Here is a 21,265-nt window from a genome sequence, read left to right on the forward strand (position 1 = left end):
AACACACAAAGGTCACAGACAGATGTGTTTGAGCCTTGCCCTACTCAGCCTCATCACCACCCACACACACAATTCCAAGCGTTGTCATGGTCCTGAACCAGTGCTTTGAAGAACCAGAACCAGTTCCCAACTACCTCTCCTATAAGATAAACTCCTGCCCTACATCCTGTAGCTGATGTTACATGGTTTCTCCTGCCTCAAAGGCCCCTTCAGTTTCTAAATCTTTACCTTTTAATCTCATCCTGTGCCCAAATCCACCTTCCCACGCTCAGGCAGCCTACTCGAACGGCCTCGATCCTCACCACCCTCTTGCAGGTAGAGGTAACCAGCACACTGTGCTCTTTCTGTCCCACTGGAATGCAGGGAGGAAGTGTTCCTCCAGTTCACTGCTCAACCTGCAGTCCTACAACTTGGTGTATTCAGGAGTTAACACTGCTCCACTCATTCACAGCATTTGAGTCAGTGGCTTGAACCATTGACGTGCTCAAGCCCTCCCTCAACTCCCACACTCCGGGTCTAAGCGCCTACAGGCTTATTTAGAAACAATAGGCATGAACTACTGCATGAAAAATACAGAACCCCTGTGCCTGCCACTTGGTCCCAGCCAGTCTTTCCCCTGCACACTGAGTACTGCACCATCACTCTCTGCTGGGCTCCCTCTCCTTCGCCCTCTCAGCTGTTCTCTCGCCCATCTGCCCTCTCTAACACATCACACCCAACCTGATGAAGAACCCAGAAGTTGTCTTTTACAAATATACCTAGAATCTGGTCAGCAAGATGATCAAGAAGGTAAAGTCACTGGACAGTGTGAGTTTGAGCCCTGGGAATCGCATGGTGGAAATAAATAACTGACTCCCCAAAGTCTTCTGTGGTGTGGGCACATATGTGCACGCACACACACACAAGTAACAAAACAGACCCAGAATCTAAGCAGTCTTGCTGACGCCACCACTGCCTCAAGCCCTGTGTCCCAGCCAATATAAGATCCCAGGTCACTCCTCTCTCAATGCAAAAATCAGGATGACCCTGTTCACCGCCAGCCAGATCTGTCTCTCTTCTGATAGGAAATCCAGCAGCAGCTTCCCACGTTCACCAGCAGAATCCACGCCCTCCCTTCTCTGCAGTGTTCAACCTGTTAGTTCTCTACTTCTCCCCATGGGTTCTCCCCTCTGCTTTTCAAATATGCCACGCACACCCCAATCCTTAGCATCTGGCCCATGGCCATTCTTTGTTCCTGGGAAAGTGGCCTCCACCATCCCAAATCTTTATATCTCTATATCTTTCCAAGTCATTCTGATAGGGCTAAGGATGCTGTAGTGGTTTGAATAAAACAGGTCTGTCTACCACGGGCTCACATATTTGAACACTTGGCACCCAGGGGATAGTGCTGTTCAGAGAGGCTATGGAATCTTCAGGAAGTAGAGCCATGAACGATATAGCAGATCTCTACAACTTGCTTATCATGCCTACTAGAAATGTATGCCCTTTGATTTGGAATGTTACATCATCTCCAGTGCCCAGTAGCTACACTACCGCGTAGATCACTATGTCTTCAGTTCTGCAGCACCTGTCTACCTGAAACTGGGCCTTTTCACTTGGCTTGTCCTCATGGGTTCTTCATGTTGTGTATGCCAGGGGTTCTCTTTTAACCAAATTAACACTTCATTGAGTGAACAGCTTTCATTTTGTTAATCAGGGCTACTAGTTACTCGAGTCCTTTCATATTTTGGCTAGAGTGAATATCATCACCGAGTGCTGATTATCACTTCGCAATCCTGATTCCAATTCTTCTGACTAAGTAGCCAGAAATGACTGCCGGAGTCTGTGGCACTTCTGCTGCAGAGGGCTCTTTCCAGTAATGAAGAGACAAGTCACAAGTGTACCACCAGGCCCACATTGGTCTTCATTGTACGGGAACAGCCTGGAACCCGCAGGCCTTACTTCTAAGAAAGCAAAGGCACACATCCAGTGAGTTCACACCTATTGACTCCAATGACTAGCTGTAAAAACTTCAATTTTCAGTACTCCTAATTCCTCCCATAATTTCAGGACTATTTATATATAATTTATTGTATAGTATAATATATATTACAATTTTAACTTCATGCAAGTATGCAGTTCTGTTACATTAGGTGAAGTTATATTGCTGTGCAACCACCGCCCACCCCAAAATCTTTTCAACTTGTAGAACGGAAGGCTCTGTATCCATTAAAAACTAAACCCGCATTCCTGTCTTCTCCCAGTCCTGCCAATCATCACTCCACTTTCTTCCTGTGTGAACCTATCCTAGGAATTCCAAAAAAAATGGAATTACACACTGCAAATATCCTTTGATGACTGGCTGTCTTTGGTTAATATAATGTCTTCCTGGCTTGTGTGTTATAGATTGCTTGATCGCAGCGGGTTAACCTTCTCTCCCATAAAGAAAGACTTTCCCTCACTCAAGGATATATGAGCAGCTGTCGTACTGTTCTGCAGTATCCACACAGAACAACATCCGTGTGTGTGTGTGTGTGTGTGTGTGTGTGTGTGTGTTTGTGTGTGTGCGTGTGCACTTCCTTAGATAAGCCAGAAGATGCCATCAGAGCCCTGGAAGTACAGGTGGCTATGACCCACAGGCATAGGTACTAGTAACAGTACTGTTCTTCTGAGAACTATGTTAATCACCACCTCCCCAGCGCTGAAAAAGAAGTCCTTAAAGAAGTATCTTTGGTATTGTCCCATTTACACAAACTTTAAAATCAAGCAAGATCAAACGATAGCGAAGAAAGCAAGCTGTAACCACTGGAACTGGGGAAAGTTCTTCCCACCTCTAGCTCTGTCATCTTTGAAATGGACAATGGCCACATCATATAAATTTCATTAAAATGTTCGTTGACAATTTACATGCCTGCTATACACAATGCATGTCAGGAAAGTATGCTTTAAAAACGAAAGTTGAAAAAAATACCACAATATAGGCTAAAGTGCAAATAAAACCATTTAGAACATTCTTTTCTCCACATATATAGAATCACAACTTATTATCTAGAATATTTCACTTATCCTGACATCCTGTCACCAACATGTTCATATAAAATGCTACCTGTAAATGACAATATCAAACTAGAAAGCACAGTAACTGCTGGGGCTGTGGATTAACGAATGGGAGAGGACCCAGCTGATGTGCAGAGAGCCTGGATGAAATCTGTAGAGCTGTAAAAAAGAGACAAAGGAAGAAGAAGAAAGCATAGTGAGAACAAGAATAGCAAAGGTGAATGTTCTCACAGGAAACAGAAAGTAATGAGCTGGATATGAAAGGAAGAAAATTGGCCTAATTGGTGTCTTTTCATTGTACCAAACACAGAGAAGGATTTCAGATAAAAAAGAAAAGAAAAGAAAAGAAAAGAAAAGAAAAGAAAAGAAATGTAAGGCCTCAAGAAACAGGGAAAGGGTTTTTGGAATACGACTTTTGATTACATGTCACACTGTCTGTTGACTTGGGTGAGTAGCAGGGCCGGCATTACTGAAGGTGGGCCTATGGCACCAGTGACAAGCACTGGGGCACCCCAACCCCTCCTGCAGAAGCCGATCTCCTGTGGAAGCCCTATCCACCAAGAGATGAGGCGTGCACCTGCTCTCACCCTGGATAAAATGTAAGGCTGGGGCGTGGGCAGGGAGTGAGACCACTCTCAAACCTTCCCTGCGGTCCAGGGAAAAGTTCCAAGGGGCCAGAGTACAGCGCAGAAACAACGCCCCCTTTATGATCACCACAGCGGACAGAGTCAGTCTGGGATGCCAACATGGAGCCTCCTGCCATTCACCACTTCCAAAGATGCAAAAGGTCCAGGCTAGACATGGAATTTATAAGGGCTAAGGGCAGCGCGTGAACAAGACGGCCACGCCCTGCACTGCAAACCAGCCTCACGTAGACACTCAGGCAGGCTATGCACCTGGACTTCTGCTCTCTGAGGACTTCGGGCTGGTGACAACAAGACTGAGGAGGGAAGTCCTCTTGGCTTGTCCAACCCCACTGCTGTGTGGCTGCCTGGTTGTTTTTATTTCTTCAGATCTAGGATGAATTTCCTAGAACACATTGCTAATTTCTCAGAGCACCATTGGCCAAAGTCCTTAGGCTGCTACCGCCCATTTGACTCTGTTTCCCTGAACAGTTACCCACAACTACATGACAGCCCTATCCCACGAGAAATGTTAGCCCCTTGGTATTAATCTGCAGTTCAAAGGTTATCTGGATCCCTTAGGATTGGGCGCTTCTCTTCGCTGGAATCATCTGGGGTTAATGGCTCAGACGACCCAGGCCATATTTTAATGAGATCGGTATGGGAGCTCCTAACAGATTTATCATAAATGCACACAGGACATGCATTGAACATGTCACCGTATTTAAGTGATGATACAGGTGATGTGAATTATGTAAGGGCAGGGTAGTGGTGGAGGGGCTGTGCATTCTGCACCAGTCACAGGCAGCTGATGACATAAATAAAGTGTGAACACCCCAGAATTGGGATTGTCTATCTCACCCGGCCCGAGAGACGGACAGTGCTCAGCACACCGCAGATGGGTTATGGTAACACTACTGTGTCAAAGGATTTCCCAAAGACTAAGAAAAAAATAGACAAATATCATGGTTTGAATGACAGCGGTCCCCAGGGGCTCATTCATATGAATATTCGCTCTGCAGCTGGTGGAACTATTTTAGAAGGACGAGAAGTATGGTCTTGTTAGAGAATGTGTGTTTGAGTTTTCAAAAGGCTGGAGCCATTCCAGAATGTCTGTCAGTCTGTCTCTGTCTGTTCCCCACCACAACCTCCTTCTTAGGGATTAATATATCAATTCTCAGTTGTTCCTACCACCATGACCTTGAGATGTCATCATCATGGACTCTAACCTATGAGCCCATAAGCCCCAAATTAAACTCTTTCTTCTATAAAGTACCTTGATCATGGTGCCTTATCACAGCAACAGAAAAGTAACTAAGACAAGGCGGGGGGGGGGGGGGGGGGTTACTCAGGCAATTGCTTTAATATTACCATTTTTATAAAGACCTTTACTTTTCACATAGCGCCCATATGTGGTGATGTTTTTCATGTGGTCTGGAAAGAGGAGGCACTGCGTCTGCTTTATAGATAATGTTCAGAAAGCTAAAATCACCCACCCACCCACCATCCTCACACATCCTTTCCAAGGTCATGGGTGACTCTTGTATGTCCGCCCAGCTTCTCCTGTCCTAACACCTCCCCTGTGCTGGGAGCGTCGGGGTCTCTTGATAATGTGAAGTCTCCCTCACAGGCTTGTGTTTCCTAAGACCTGGTCTCCAGTTAGCAGTGGGTTCTGAAGGTTGACAGAAACTGTAGGAGGTAGAGCCTCACTGGGGGATGGATGTCATCAGGACAGACCTTACTTCCTTTCGGTTCCCTGCCTCTGACGGTGTGCAGTATACCCAGCCACATCAGACTCCTGCACCGCGTGTTTCCTGCTGGAGACTGTAGCTCCTGTAACTGTAAGCCAGAATAACTCTCCCCTCCTTAACTTTCAGCCAAGAAAAGTAACTGATACTGTGCGCTTCCTCCACCAGCATGGCTGTTGCCACCAATATCCCTAGTCCCTTTGACTAAAAGAGTGTTGTGTATCAAGGAGTTCACTCTTTACTTTCTTCACCCCAACCCAGCTTCCTCCCATTTCTACTCAAACTTGAAGAGCAAAGGAAGCAGAAGAGGCAACCCACTGTGTGGAACCCAGAAAGTAACACTGCCATAACAAGGTCATTAAACCAACTCCCAGTGGCTCCATGCTACCCTGAGCTTGTGCTCACGGGCTCACTGAAGACTCACACGGTGCCTTTTTGGGGCTGCTCTGCCAGAAGCTGTGTGGACACAGTTGCTGGGGGCCTGGATAGCACTGCCAGAACAAACAAGCGTGGAGGGACAGATGCAGAGCAAAAGGCCAGTACAATAAACCAACTCACCTATGGCATTTTTAGCTCCACTTCTGATAAGAAACTGTGCACAGGGACAAGACAGCAAAGCTGAGGTGGTGAACTATGCTTGGTTGAAAACCTGCACTGTGTGACATCGTCTGTATTTGTCCCTCATCTGTGCCCTTCCCACAAAACACCAAAACAAGGCACACCCCAAAATCAGAAACAGAATCAACATTTAAAATGGGAACTGTGATGATTAACCTTCATAAAAACTTGATTGCCTTTAGAATCACGTGGACACACTCTTCTGGATGTATCATGAGGGTGTTTCCAGAACGATTTATCTGAGAAGGGGGTGACCCACCTTGAATGTGCGTGGCACAATTCCACCTGGCGTCTCAGACCGAATAGAAAGGAGAGAATGAGTGGAACCCTGAAGTCAGCTCCCTGCTTCCTGATTGTGGACACAAAGTGACGAGCTGCCTCACGCTCCTGCCTCACGCTCCTGCCTCACGCTCCTGCCTCACACTCCTGCCTCAGCGCCTTCCCTAGATAGACGTGCACCTCAAACCGTAAGCAAAAATCAGTGCTTTCTCTCTTAGGTTGCCTTTTGTTAGCTATGTGGTCACAGCAACAAGAAAACACACACGGTTACATCAGCCATTTTCCCTAAAGTGCAATCCACATGATCAACAGGCCCCAAGCTTCTATCTAGGCAAGGGGGTAGCAGGTGCCCAGAAATCTCAGTCCGTGGCACTCATAGAACTTTCCGGAACTTCATTAGCTAAGAACTTTAAAGAGCACTCCAGTCTCAGCACCTCCAGGCCTTCAACTTCTAAACTTGGGAGATCTGCTACGGCTTTGCAGTGAACACTGATGAAGATGCATTCATCTTTTAAAACTGAAAACGCAGCCACTGGGAAGCGCAGGAGCTGGGGAGGACCAGTTCGAAGCCCACGGTACACAGGACCATTCCACACCAGCAACCTGTCCTGCGAGGACAGGTGACCACAATAAGCACTGGGTGTGTGGGAACATCTGGTGGTGGAAGGCTGATCATCACCCCCGCAGAGGAACGCATAGCTCAGAGAGGAAAGCGGATACAAGATCGTTCTAGGTGTCACCTGTGACTGTGCCAGGACTCCTGGCCACTGCTGCCCACCTGGAAACTAAAGTATTAAAGCTACGTCAGAGCAGAGTCCTTCCTCTGCGGAGAGGAAGACGTGTGAGCTACAGATCCCAGTGGACCACTGTTTAAAGGGGCATGCTAACTTAAGAGAATGTGCGTGCGTCAACCCAGCCACAAATTCTTTGATCTACGATGGTGACCTGCCTGCAAGAGATGCTAGGGCAATGGTGGCACAGAGCCTGATTTAGGCCCACTGCACAAGATGAAACCGATAGATAGCCCAAGGACCTAGGGCAAAATTAAATACTACTGTTCTGAAAGAAAGACAGAAAGAAAGAAAGAAAGAAAGAAAGAAAGAAAAAGTAGCAATGAAAAGAAAGCTGAAATGACTCCATGACATTCTGCTCTACTCATGATCAGTGCCTTGTTCAGCCATCATCAGAAGCTTCCTCCTGCAGCAGACGGGAGCAAGCACAGAGACCCAGAGCCAGACAGAACACTTAGCCCTACATAAGATGTCTCCATCAAACCCCTCCCATCAGGTCTCAGGGAACCTAGAGGAAAAGGTGTATGAGGCAGAGGCCATGGAGGGCACCAGGAAAACAAGGCCCTCTCTCTCAACATAAGCAAAACTCATATGAACTCACAGAGACTGGGCAGTAGGCACAGGGCCTTAGTAGGTTTGCACCAGGTTCTTAATGGATATATTATGGCTTATAGCTTAGTGTTTTATGGGATTACTGAGTTTGTAAACAAGTTAGTCTGCTTCCTGTGCCTTCTCTTGGACCCCTTTTTTCTGTTTTTTGTTGTTGTTGTTTTTGGTCCAACTAGAGGTGTCATTTTTTTTTTTTGTTTTATGATGTGATATTATTATCCCTTACAAATCTGTTTGTTAATGAGATAGAAAAGGGGTGGATCGGATGGGAGGGGAAGTAGGGGGAATTGAAGGAGAAGAGGGAAGGGAAACCACAATCAGAATATTTATGTGAGGAAATAAATGTATTTTCAATAAAATAAAAAATGTTTTTAAAAAGTGTGTATTGGTCCCTTTCATTTCTAAAACAAAGAAATGCTCCCACCACTGTGTTCCTTACCAAAAGTAACCTCTCCTTTGCCGGTTTTGTCAAACAGCTGGAAAGCCACCATAAACAGGGCATCGGGAGCACACAGAACAGATTCGAATGCTACAAATTCTTGGAAGGATATTAACCTGCAATAAAAAAAAAAAAATAGACAAAGTTAGAAAATAAAACCATACAAAATAAAACCACACAACCAAACACTGAAGTAGCAATCGGATGCCATTATCAAACTGCAAATTCCAAATTAGTAGATCAGCACTTAGCATTTGCTCACACACCCAGCGAGGCAATGGTGTACAGAAGTGAAGGTGGGTGGGGCGGAGCACGTGGGCAGATGCTAATTGCACTGTGATTTCTGTCTCCTCCACACCTGAGATCTCAGTCTTCCCTCACACATTGCGGGGTTCTGGAATTAAAGCTCGGATACTTTAGAGCGATGGCAACAGAGAAATAGACCTGCTCGCTATTAACAGCCTTACACAGCACATGCAGCTGACTCTGAATACCCATTCGTTACCGGCGGCTCCTGACCACACAGAAGTAGGGATGCTACAGAGGGAACTTCAGCTAGATCAGGCCCATAGTGAGACTCGGGAAACTTCTGGTTCCCAAAAAACAGTTAGCACTAGTCTGGGGACAGTACACAGAAAAGATAAATCCAAATGAAGGGACAAATACAATGAGAGCAGAGTTAGAAGGGGAGGACCCTCCCTGGGCGAAAGCACGGCAGTTAAAAAAGCTTGCTTCTCTTCCAGTGAGTTCAGTTCCCAGCACCCACAGCGGGTGGCTCACAATGGTCTTTAACTCTAGCTCCAGTGAATCCAGTGCCCTCTTTTGGCCTCTGTATTCATGTGTGTATGTGCATGGTCACACATGCGCACACACTGACTCATTAAAAAAAAAATTATAAGGGGGCTGGAGAGATGGCTCAGTGGTTAAGAGCACTGCCTGCTCTTCCAAAGGTCCTGAGTTCAATTCCCGGCAACCACATGGTGGCTCACAGCCATCTGTAATGAGGTCTGGTGCCCTCTTCTGGCCTGCAGACATACACACAGACAGAATATTGTATACATAATAAATAAATATAAATAAAAAAATTATAAGGAAAGCTTTGTGGGCAAACTGAAGCCAGAACTGGGCACTAAAAAAGAAGTAAAACTCAACTGTACAAGAAGACATGAAGGAACCTGAGGCAGAAAGGGGACCAGCAAAGTTGGGGTATGTACAATGAAATGGCAATTGCAGTGGACACTGACGTACACAGAAGAGAACAGTATGCTGGAGGACCAGAGGTCGTTTTAAAGGCAAGAAAGGGACCGTGCGATTCTTGGAAAATAAAGGAGTGAGTGAGAGTGACAATTTCTGAGGAATGTCACAACACAATCAAATCTGTGCTACAGGACGAGCATGAAAGGTCAGGACGCCATGACTTGACAAGAGGAAAGAGGTCCATAAAAAGACTTTCTAGGAACAAAGGTCTTTCCCCAATAAGTTTTATTATAAAAGCCCAAATATTCCTCTAATGTACTGGGAAAGTCCAAGTCTCTGAAGGGGATAAGGGAAGAAAGTAGGAGTATTCCCTTCCACTTCACAGAACACTTACTTCCTCTGAAACTTCCTAGGAGAGATCACGTTTGTATACAGGGCTACAAAGTACACTTAGCTGTTTCCCAGAGTGCCACCTGACCACAATAATCGCTACAAAGAAAGAAAAACTCAAGAGGTTGCTCCATCCAGAATCTCCCTACCACTCACCTTCCGAAGTATGTCCTGCAGAAGGCACAAACATTCAGGAACAAGTACTTCAAAAGGATACCTGCCCAGAATGCCTCATCCTCTGCTCCAGGCCTCACTGGGACAGACCAGGGAAAGGGGGATGAGAAGGGAAGCAGACGGGACTCAATCTCAGAAACTTTTAAAGACATGTGCTTTTTTTGTTATTTTGTTGCAGCACCGGAGGACACTAATATAGAAGCCCAGATTGGAAACAAAGACCTGGGTGGGAGTTACAGAAGAGTTACTGGGACTGGGACCAAGCTGTGATACTCACTTCCGGTCATCTTCCCAAGAATGTTATAGTTTGAGGAACTCACCAACTGGCCCATCCCTCCCGAAGAACCACAGGGAACCGGGGCAACTGTTTCTGGCTGCTTCCACATTGTCACTGCTCTGGGCCCCTCATTGTCACTGCTCTGGGCCTCGCTGTCATGCCGTCCTGCCGGGCAGGCACCAGCAGCCCGGCTTGTCCCGCTCACTAGAGGAAGACTAGTGGGCAGCAGAAGGTGCTATGTGCTGAGACAGCGAGTATGGGGTTAAATCAACCTGCAAAGGCATCAGGCTAGCTAAAAGAACCACGCTGTGTGGGGTACAGAAAGAAGCTCTTGTTTTGTGGACTGAACAAGACTTAAAATTCAATAAAAAGAGCATCTTGACTTTTTCAGAATGACGAGAAACCTGAAGACTCCGTATGGATATAAAAGGTTCATTTCAAAACCATAACTGGCCAGTGAAGACTGGTATTTTAGGCACATTACTAATACCAAAAAGGTATGTAATTTGGTAATCCTATTAGATACAAGCATTATACCTCTACGTAGGAGGTATACGGAGGAACCATGAAATCATAATGTTCTATTGTTCATCAAGATCATTCTGGATTTTCAAGGTAATCTGACTGGAAGGCCATGGGAATAATTACATAGTACTATACTCACTTACAGCATGGTTTCCACAAACATCTATATTTTTGTATCAACACTGCTTCAACCTTACTTTACAGGTTTAATGGGTATTAACGTGTTACAAGGAAGGATACAAGTTGCATCAAGTTCAAACCTGGCTGGTGAACTCACTGCTGCCTTTTCCACCACCCCCAACTGCCGAAGCTTCTTTCACTGTGTTAGATGCGCCTTAGAAATAATCACACATGTCTGATGAACTGCATGCCAAGCAGGTAAGGAGAGGCATTCTATGTCAATGCTCGTTTGCAGCCAACAAAGGTGGAAGCAAACACCCAAGTCACGTGTCATGATGTGGCTCACAGACTAAGGGAGACTATGTATCTAAATGACTAGAACTTCTTTCTAGCACGCCATTTGGATTTTCCAGAACTCCATAGTCATTGTTCTTTTGACCCATTTATAACAGTGGTGATTTTACAGCACCTCCAAGTTCGGGTGAAACAGCCCAGACACGGCGAAATAAAACGCTCAGCAAAAGAGGAGCCAGGATCAAAATGGTTGCATAGAGTGAGCGAGTTGGCTCAGTGGTTAGGATGACTTGTCGCTCTTGTAGAAGACAAAGTTGATTCTCAGCACTCACACAGCACCTCACAATTGCCTGTGACTTCAGTCCCAGGGGAGCCGATGCCTCTTCTGACCTCGTGGGCACCAGGAACTCACATAGTGTACATACATGCATGCAAAACATTAATACACATACAATCACAAAAATAAATAAATCTTTAAAAAAAATAATTTTAAAAAAAACGGAGCACATATGAACTTGTCTGAACAAAGCACCATTTCTGTTTAGTTAACACTTGCTAAAAGACAGAAAGTAAAATACATTGTTACACTAGGCAGTATAACACACACCTTTAATCCCAGGACTTGGGAGGCAGAGGCAGGCAGATTTCTGTGCATTTAAGGCCAACCTGATCTACAAAGTGATTTCCAGGATAGCCAGTGTTACACAGAGAAACCCTGACCTGGAAAAACAAACCAACAAAAGCACTATTACAGTTTATGAGAAAGTAGACACTGTGTCACAGAACAGATACTAGATGGCGGCCTACCAAGCGCAAATATAACAACTTTTGGTCTTCTGGACAACGCCAACTTTGCAAGAGACAGCTCTTAGTAATATAAGAGAATAGAGAGAGAGAGCTACACTTTAGGAGAAACGTGGGCAATAACATCAGACCTAGAGACAGGTCAGTAAATCCACAAAGAAAGATTACTGTTATATTGAGGGATGAGACAGAAAAACTTGCTGAAGTCGGAAGGAAGATGATGGAGTGGACATGAGATCAGTCTCCTGTGAAGGGACGGTGAGACCAGCCCCACAGCAGGGCTGAGGTGGGAGCGACGGTGAGACCAGCCCCACAGCAGGGCTGAGGTGGGAAGGACAGTGAGACCAGCCCTGCATCAGGGCTGAAGTGGGAAGGATGGTGAGACCAGCCCTGCAGCAGGGCTGAAGTGGGAAGGACGGTGAGACCAGCCCTGCAGCAGGGCTGAGGTGGGAAGGACGGTGGGACCAGCCCCGCAGCAGGGCTGAGGTGGGAAGGACGGTGGGACAAGCCCCGCAGCAGGGCTGAGGTGGGAAGGACGGTGAGACCAGCCCTGCAGCAGGGCTGAGGTGGGAAGGACGGTGGGACAAGCCCCGCAGCAGGGCTGAAGTGGGAAGGACGGTGAGACCAGCCCTGCAGCAGGGCTGAGGTGGGAAGGACGGTGGGACCAGCCCCGCAGCAGGGCTGAGGTGGGAAGGACAGTGAGACCAGCCCTGCATCAGGGCTGAAGTGGGAAGGATGGTGAGACCAGCCCTGCAGCAGGGCTGAAGTGGGAAGGATGGTGAGACCAGCCCTGCAGCAGGGCTGAAGTGGGAAGGACGGTGAGACCAGCCCTGCAGCAGGGCTGAGGTGGGAAGGACGGTGGGACAAGCCCCGCAGCAGGGCTGAGGTGGGAAGGACGGTGGGACAAGCCCCGCAGCAGGGCTGAGGTGGGAAGGACGGTGGGACAAGCCCCGCAGCAGGGCTGAGGTGGGTGATACAGAAAGCTGCGAAGTGGCTGAGGAACTGCAGCATGGCTTCTAGGCTTCCTTCTCTGTGAACTAGGCGCAGGAGAGTGTTAAAAACACTAGAGAGTGGCAGGCCAGAGGAGCAGCAACAAACCAGGCACCAAAGAAGGAAGGCCTAGGGGAAGAGACACAGAGGAACCAGCTGGCTGGGGTGCGAGGACATCCACGGGCATAGCAAAGGCCTGACAGGTCTACTGAAGCGGTCCGTGTATTCTTCAGAAGGGGCAAGAGCCGAAAGGGAAGAGACTGGGTGTGCAAGGATGTGCTGGTAGGAATCAGAGAAGAACCAGAACGGCCTAGGTGACAAAGACGAGTGGCTAGTACCAAGCACTCATTTCTTTCTCTTTTAAAGAAATAATTTACTTTTATTCTATGTGCATTGGTGTTTTGTCTGTGTGAGGGTGTTGGAAAACTCCTGGAGTTACAGAGTCTTGAGCTGCCATATGGATGCTGAGAATTGAACCCTGGTCCTCTGGAAGTGCATCCAGGGCTCTTTACCACTGAGCCATCTCTCTAGCTCCAAGTTCTCGTTTCTTTCTTTCTTTTTTTTTCCAAGACAGGGTTTCTCTGTGTAACAACCCTAGCTGTCCTGGAACTAGCTCTTGTTCATTTGGTTTACACTCCCATATCACTGTTCATCACTGAAGTCAGGACAGGAACTCAAACGGGGCAGGAACCTGAAGGCAGGAGCTGATGCAGAGGCCATGGAGGGGTGTGGCTTACTGGCTTGATCATCATGGCTTCCCCAATCTGCTTTCTTACAGAACCCCGGACCACCAGCCCAGAGAAGGTGCCTTTCACAATTGCTGGGCCCTCCCTCATCAAACACTAATTTAGAAAACATCCCAAACTTACAAAGGCATTTTCTTAATTGTGGTTCTCTTCTCTCAAATGACTTTAGCCTGTGCCAGTTCACATAAAATTATGCAGCACATTCTTTGACACCACAAACCCACTTCTAGGAATTTCTCCTAGGAGAAAAGTTAATGAATTTTTTCAAGCTTTTGCTTCCAGGAATGTTCACAGAACACTCATGACACTAGTCAAAACCTAAAAAACAGCTTCACTATACAATATGTGATTGGTTTATTAAAGGAAACATGTATATATGCAATACCACCTAACCACCAAAAATGTTACAGGAAAAACAAAAACCCGTGGGATTAAGCCAAAAAAAAACCTCACTTAAACTATGTAGTAACTGATTCTGTTAGCAGAGCCTGCTGGTACACGCCTGCCATCTCAGCACTTGGGAGGCAGAGGCGGGAGGATCTCGGCCTGAACCACAGGGGACTTTCAGTATTTCCAAAAACCAGGACTGGTGAGAGGGCTCAGCGGGTTAAATGGGTTTGCTACCCTGCCTGAGGAAGTGAGTTTTATCCCCGAGACCAACACGGAGAAAGGAGAGATTCTTACGGTTTATTCTCTGTACTCGAAACACGCACTCACACCTACACACACCCTAGAACAGCTATAATAAAAGTATCCCAAAATTAAAAACGATCAAAATAACAAAACTAAAAAGTAACTCCATTTTGCTAAAAGTGGGCAAAAATATTTATATAACCACAAAGTCTGAACCATGCATATCAAAATGGTTAAGTATAGATATCTCTGTCATTAAATTTAATATTTTCTCTTCCTGATATTTTCTAATTTTCCAATGACACATGAACCATGCTGTCTCTGAAACAAGAAATAAATTGAAATTCATACAAAACAAAATAGCAAAAGTCCAAGCAAGGCTTGATAAGGGCAGAAGGACTGAATGAGGGGGCGAGGGGAAGACGAAACTGAAAAAAGAAACAAATGCTTGGTGAGAGTGGCAGGAACTTCCATTACACAAGATGGGTAACTGGGGCTCTTGTCTCCTCCCTGCTGGGGCTCATTCCCACCCTGCAGAGGCTGAGACCCCATGTGGTCCTTTCATCTTCACCTGGCTCCTATCTCCTGGCCAGTTCTGTGGTTGTGAGAATTTACACAGCTGCACGCGGCTCTGATCTGCTCATACCTGGGGAAGTTTGAGTGTAGACAATGCACCATATCAAAATCCAATTACCACTTTACTCCAGTTCCTAACCACAAGAGTGCTTCCCAAAAATAACTTTTTCTTATTACCCCCTTCCGTGTGTTGCAACAGAAGCCAAGGATTAGTAGCAGAGATAAAAGTGAAACAGTAAAATCTAACTCTAGGAACAGAGTTCCAAGACCACCCAAGCTCAAGTACTGAGGAAGAGGAGGAGGAGAGGAAGCAGCAGCAGTAATGGGAATCTGGCTCTGCAATCCCCGGGAAAGAGCTAGGAACTCTGTAACTTCAACATCTTTCTGCTTTCCCAGTTCTGTCTGTTCCCTTCTGGATGCCTGGCAAACAAGGCGCTGCACAGGTATGGCGCTCATACGCTGAGCTACACACAGTCCTAGACATAGGTGACTAAATTAAGGGTCCTCAGGGAACCACTCGTTAGTGGAAGAGTAACCCAGTTAGCACAAACAAATGGAAAGATTGTTCCAGACCCAGAGAATAGAATGCAAAGAACAAGGCCCCGCACTGAGGCCTGGAAACTCTTCTTCATCGGTCTGATGAGGGTCCTGAACACAGTGTGCTTCTGTCCTGTGGAGATTGACAGTGAGACAGATGGCCCTGCCCCTCAGTGGGCACTGCATCAGGAGAGCTGCACTGCCCCCTACCCCCCAGAGCTGGCCCCAGTGACATGCGCCTAGGAGAACTGACTCTACCCCTGCCTGACAAGGGGGGGGGGGGGGGGGGGCGGGTGTAACACGGGCGGGTGTCCCAGTAGCCTAAAGAGATCAGCGATCAGCTCAGCTACCACCCAGCACCCCACATCCTGGGCCTTGGTTTGGCCACTCTAACATCTACGCCATCTACGCCCTGCTTGAGTGTGTGAAGGGACGATAACCACAGAACCTCTCTCACTTGGGGCTACAGCAGGATGTCCGAGAGGAGTTTCGGTGAGGGTCCAGGAATGATGGTGTGCCAGAGGCCTTGAACCAGACCCGTGACTCACTGCAATGATGGATGCGGCTGATCGGACCGCAGGTGTAACACACCGCAGCACCCAGCGTGACAAGGATGGATCAAGAGGTGCTGGAAACATGGAGGAGCAAGGTGGGGGGTTTTGTATTGTTTTGTGGGGGTTTCCTTTGGAGGGATGCTACGGGAGTGAGGGGCGGCTATGAAGGGACTGAGCGGTGAGTGGGATTGGTGTGCATGATATGACATTCCCAAAGAATCAATACAGAGTTATGTTATTAAAAAAAGAAAAAGATAAGACAGCTGGTAGCTAAAGGGAAGATTGGCAGGGCCATACGAAGAGTTTTGTCCCTGTGTACGTGAAAGAAGCATCACTGGACAGGGGAGTGGTATATCTGGACAGAATTAAAGACCCCTTGAGACGACAGTACAACACAGCCCATTGCAGCAGAGAACACATGGCCACATTCGGGATCAGTTTGCTAGAAGACAGTCTGAAGGAGCGAGCCTCTCCTAGAAGTCACAGCTAAGGGCCCTATCTCCGCTGGATCATACCTGGAGGCCTGTGGTCTCAGGAACAGAGTAGTCAGAAGACTGATTAAGCCCTCAGGTCACCAAGGATGTGAAATGCCCTTCAGGCAGATGTCAAGGGAGCTCACACATAAACACCCTTATGTAACAGGCTAGCTGACGGTCAGAGAGCTTGCAGAGGCCTCCCGGTCCTGATTATGAAAATTCACAGTAACCGTTGAAAAGTCACTCCAAGAAGAGACAACGAGCTGTTTGGTTTTAAGCCAGCAGGAGTGAGGTGGAAATAGTCACTAGCTGTGCAGTGACCCCTTTCCTAGTCCACGAGGGATCTGTCTCTCTCGCCTTTCTTCTTAAATCTTCTCTCCCATGTGGGGTCCTCAGGCCGCAGGCAATCTCCCCACGCCCTCCTGGTTCCAACACGGGCTTGCCCTCATCCATCTGAAGGCCCCTGCAAAACCATAGCTCTACTAGGGTTCGAACCTCACCAGAGTGCTTGCCGAGGGTCTGTTTAAATTTCCTGACTCCAATGAAAGCTGGCAGATTACATGCCATTCAAAGAGGCAGGCTACTGCCTGGCTTTAAAAAGCTGTTAAATATTTTTATTGATGAATTATTGTGTTGTTATCATGAATTTGGTCTATAAATACCACCTCTGCATATATCACTGCCTCCATATTGGCAAAGGGAGATAAATAAACAAGCTTTCAGAACTGTGAGCCACATTGCCAACGCTACCGATGTGCCCACAGCCTTACCGCACACTCCACATGGCTCTCAAGCTCCTCGGGCTGACGGTGTCAACCAGGGGGTGGCATTCCTGTACCTTCAACATTCTCTTCCACGTCAGCGGTATCAAGCACTTACACCAACATTTCTCTCCTGGCTCTCCGGTACCCACAGTCAGCTAACACTAAATGACGTCATTTCCTCCCTCTGCTCTTTCTTTCCCTGTCAGGTAATGAAGCCCAGTGATCCTGGGAAAATCTGTGTCCATGCCCGAGCCACACCCCCAACATTGTACCATTCAGACTTTGAGGTATAAAAGGATTCTGATTTGTGGCCAGTTTTATCCTAGAAAAGAATACCATAAGCTTCCTAAGCTAGAGACAATTAAGTTCAGTCATCACAGTCTAGATAAATAGATATTAATGGTAGAAAATATCATTTATAAAGCCTGGTAATTGGGGGCTGGAGAGATGCTGGCTTAGCAGCCTCCTCTGGCCTCCGCAGGCATGCACATGGTGCATATATACACACATGCAGGCAAACATTCATATGCACAAAATAAAAATCTCAAAATGTTTTTTAAAAACTCACTTTATCATATATTACATTACTCTAATTCCATACATTTACAAATACTGAGAACAGACTGATAAACATTTATCACAAACATTTTCTATGTCTATTCCATCATTAATATTTGAAGATTACCAAAGATTTTTTAAGGAGAAATGTACTGAGCTTAAACAGGGAGGAAAAAAAAGACCTCGCTATGAATCACCCACTCATTTTAATTTTAATATTGTCTTTTAAAAAGACACTAAAGAAGAAAAGTACCTGTACAGCCTGTTGGGATAATGATTTACGTTAACAGCAGCTTAAAAAAAAATACACAAAAAAGCTCAGCTTCCTGCATCTCTCCTTCTTCTTTAGTTAAGACTGGAAGAGAAGGCTTCGACTTTATTAAAAGGGCAAATGAAGGATAATGGGGAGATTAAACCACAGAAAAGCAATCACTGACTGAAAAGCCAGCAGGTGAACAATCTGTCAGCCAGCTCTAAGTGGCTACTAAGATTGGTGATTCTCCAACCGCGGGTTCTTGTCTTGCCTTGCTCCAGAAGGAGTGGGCAGGCAATGAAGGGCGAAAATAATGAGAGGGACTTTCATTTGTCATGAGGGAAAAACAATACAATAAGGAAAGGAAGGCTCCAGTGGGAAACCAGGGATTCATCAAGCTTCCCAGGACCACTGTATATGGGCGAATGGTCCCCACAACGTGGCTTGTTACTTTATCGAGATTAACTCGGAATAATCAGTTATTTTAAGTGCACAGAGACCAAGCAGTAGCAGGGCACACACTGCAAACCCCTTGTTCATCAGACGGCAGTTCCCTGGGCTTAGAGTTGGAAAGCTCATAGAGTACCTGAGACCCTAAGTTGGCTGCGGATGAGGAATTTTTTTCAACATGTAGACTTCCAGTAAAAGATAATTACTTGTGTCTTTGCATTTAAAGAAAATCACAAATAGGCAGAATGATTTTTATTGGAAGACACTGCTGTCCTCGGTGGGTTTTTCTGAATCTCTGAACCTAAGTAATAATAATTCAAATAATATTCGAAAACAAATAAAAGGTCTCTACACAATGGCACACACACAAAGTGACAAGGGCAACGAGGCTATTTTTTTCATCTACCAATGGTGAATTTTTATTAAATCACTCTGCTTTAGAAAGTATAAATAAATAATAAGCATCAACTGAAATAATGTTTAAATACATGAAATCAGGTTAGACTGATGTCCCATGAGAAGCATCTTTAATTAGTTACAAATATTTCAGCATTTTATTTCATTCAATTATAATTCCTAGGTTTGGGATAAAAGTACACCAAAATCTCTCTTGGTGTGAACGTAATATAAATCCGAGGCAAAGCAAAACATAAAAGACAGGAAAAGCCCCTGTCAGTTTGAGGAACATAAAGTGGTTCATGGTGCGGACAAAAAGATATAAAAGTACACGATCTTTAACCAGAACAGCACCCCAAGTCCCCAGCGAACATTAATCTCTGCTGTGCCAGCTGAATTCAAATTAACCCAATTTTTACATGTTAATTAAACCAGCTATTTTCTTCTTATTGTATTTTAGCTTCTTAAATAGTAGAGTCTCGAGTGATTCCCAACAGACTTGTTCCAACAACAATGACGTATTCATTTACTTCTATTGTGACCATACAATACAGTAACCGAGCAGTAATTTTTTACAGTCAATTACATGTGTGGTTCTTTATGCTTAAAGATGCTGAAATAATGTGTACTATAGAGCCATATGCCTGAATCTCTAGTCTGCCAGAGGCAGTTGCCTGGGTAACACATTTTCTCTCCAGTTCAGCATAACCCTTCATTGAATATCATTAGGTGTCATTAAATAGCAAACATTAACATGAACTTCAATACACAACTTGCTTAGAGTCATTTTACCCGTGTAAACAAGTGTTCCATCAGTTACAATAAGCTTAAAATAGATTATGATTTTCTGTATATAAGAACAGGAAAAAAGTGCCCACATGTTGATCCTAAATTGAATTTGCACAAATTTCTGGTCAAATGAAAATTCAGACTGAATTTCAGGGACAATACTTCTCATCAAATGGTCATAACATCACATGCAAACAGAGGGTGAAGTGTTTGCAATTTTACTCCTTGCTGCAAAAACTACTCCTATCGAAAGTGTTACATTTGTTTCTAACAGGAATGAGGGAGAGAATGCACTGGCTTTCAGCAACAAAAGAAACGTAAAGAAGGTACATAGGAAGCAAACAGAAAGCATGAGACGCTACACGCATTCATTATCTTAAACATGTTTCTAAATGTACTGGGGTACAACTGACCCCCAAACATTGCATGCACTGGGGCATACAACATATGTTTACATGCATGCACATTCTGCAATCATTACCATAACCAAACTAATTTATAGCTAAAATAATTTAAATACTCAAAACTGAATGAAGTATCATGTAGTTTCAATTACAGAAATAACTGGTTTGTGCAGGGTGTTCTAGAAAATGCCAGAATCAACAGTAGTAGCCACCCCATATGTCAGACCTTTACCCTATACCACCACAAACAAGCATCTGAGTACAAAGAAGCAGTTACTTCTGTAAACTGCCTCAAATTACAAACACACCTCTTCCAATAGGCCTACCCCTCCCAAATCACAGAGCGATGCTGCTTTGGGACATATCATGATTTGCACATAAACTTGAGCTCTCATCCCACCCACAGCCGCGAGCTTTTCTGGCGTTGCACTGTAAAGAGCCTCCAAAGGCTCACTGTTGCTTTAGAGGACACAGAGAAAGAGAATCCCTGAGTGGCACTGCTACTCCTTGATATTTTCTTACTCTCCCCAGTACAGAGAAAGAAAACCTCACCTCCTAGAAAGGGAAGGCAGAGGCTGGTGAAACAGCACCACCAGTACTGTCCAGTCCACTTGGAAACAACTCAACAGAAAGCGCTGCCAGGATAAAGGCGTTTCTGCTGATGGGGACACACACCACACCTCATAAAGACTAAAATTTTATATGAACAAAATTTGCATAAAACTGGCAAAAGTCTCCCCCCAAAAAAGAGAATTTTTTATATAAAATTACATTTTGTTGTACAAAGAATCTTAACAAAGTATAATGAGAATCTCCCTGTTACAATAGGGACTACCCTTGAATGTAGACTTTCATTCAAATCCTCACAAGAATTTATTATGCCTATCTAAACCTGGGTCTGGCCATCTGGTGCTGTGTGCACACCCTACCCCGCACTACCAACCTGTCTCTAAAGCCTTGTGACGACACACACTTACCTAAAGTGGCAACTACGGTGCTGAGAGGCTGTGGCAGGGGTCACCGTTGGAACTGCAAGGTGTTGAGAGCACTTCCTATCTCTGCAAAGCAAATTAAACTACAGGACTCTGAAAACTCTCTCTCCAGATACAATTACTGCAGAAGAGAAACTTCAACCTTTCCTCTTTCATCTCTAAGGTTAGTGGCTTTTCACTTCCTGTCTTCAAAAATAAATACATAAAACACTGAAGCAGGCAA

At 45.5% G+C, this 21,265-nt stretch overlaps 1 protein-coding gene across 1 annotated transcript in view; it reads right to left on the bottom strand.

Moving 5' to 3' along the window:
* The window catches only part of Slc25a13 (solute carrier family 25 member 13), a 181,139-nt gene that overhangs the window by 104,532 nt on the left and 55,342 nt on the right, over nt 1-21,265 (bottom strand). The window contains exon 4 of the mRNA XM_041675748.1: nt 8,144-8,259. Within this exon, the coding sequence (XP_041531682.1) occupies nt 8,144-8,259 (116 nt within the window). The remainder of the gene's footprint in view (nt 1-8,143; nt 8,260-21,265) is intronic.

Source organism: Microtus oregoni, unplaced genomic scaffold (genome assembly GCF_018167655.1).
Source record: "Microtus oregoni isolate MIOR12 unplaced genomic scaffold, Mior012 000026F_ref0000081, whole genome shotgun sequence".
Lineage (NCBI taxonomy): Eukaryota > Metazoa > Chordata > Mammalia > Rodentia > Cricetidae > Microtus > Microtus oregoni.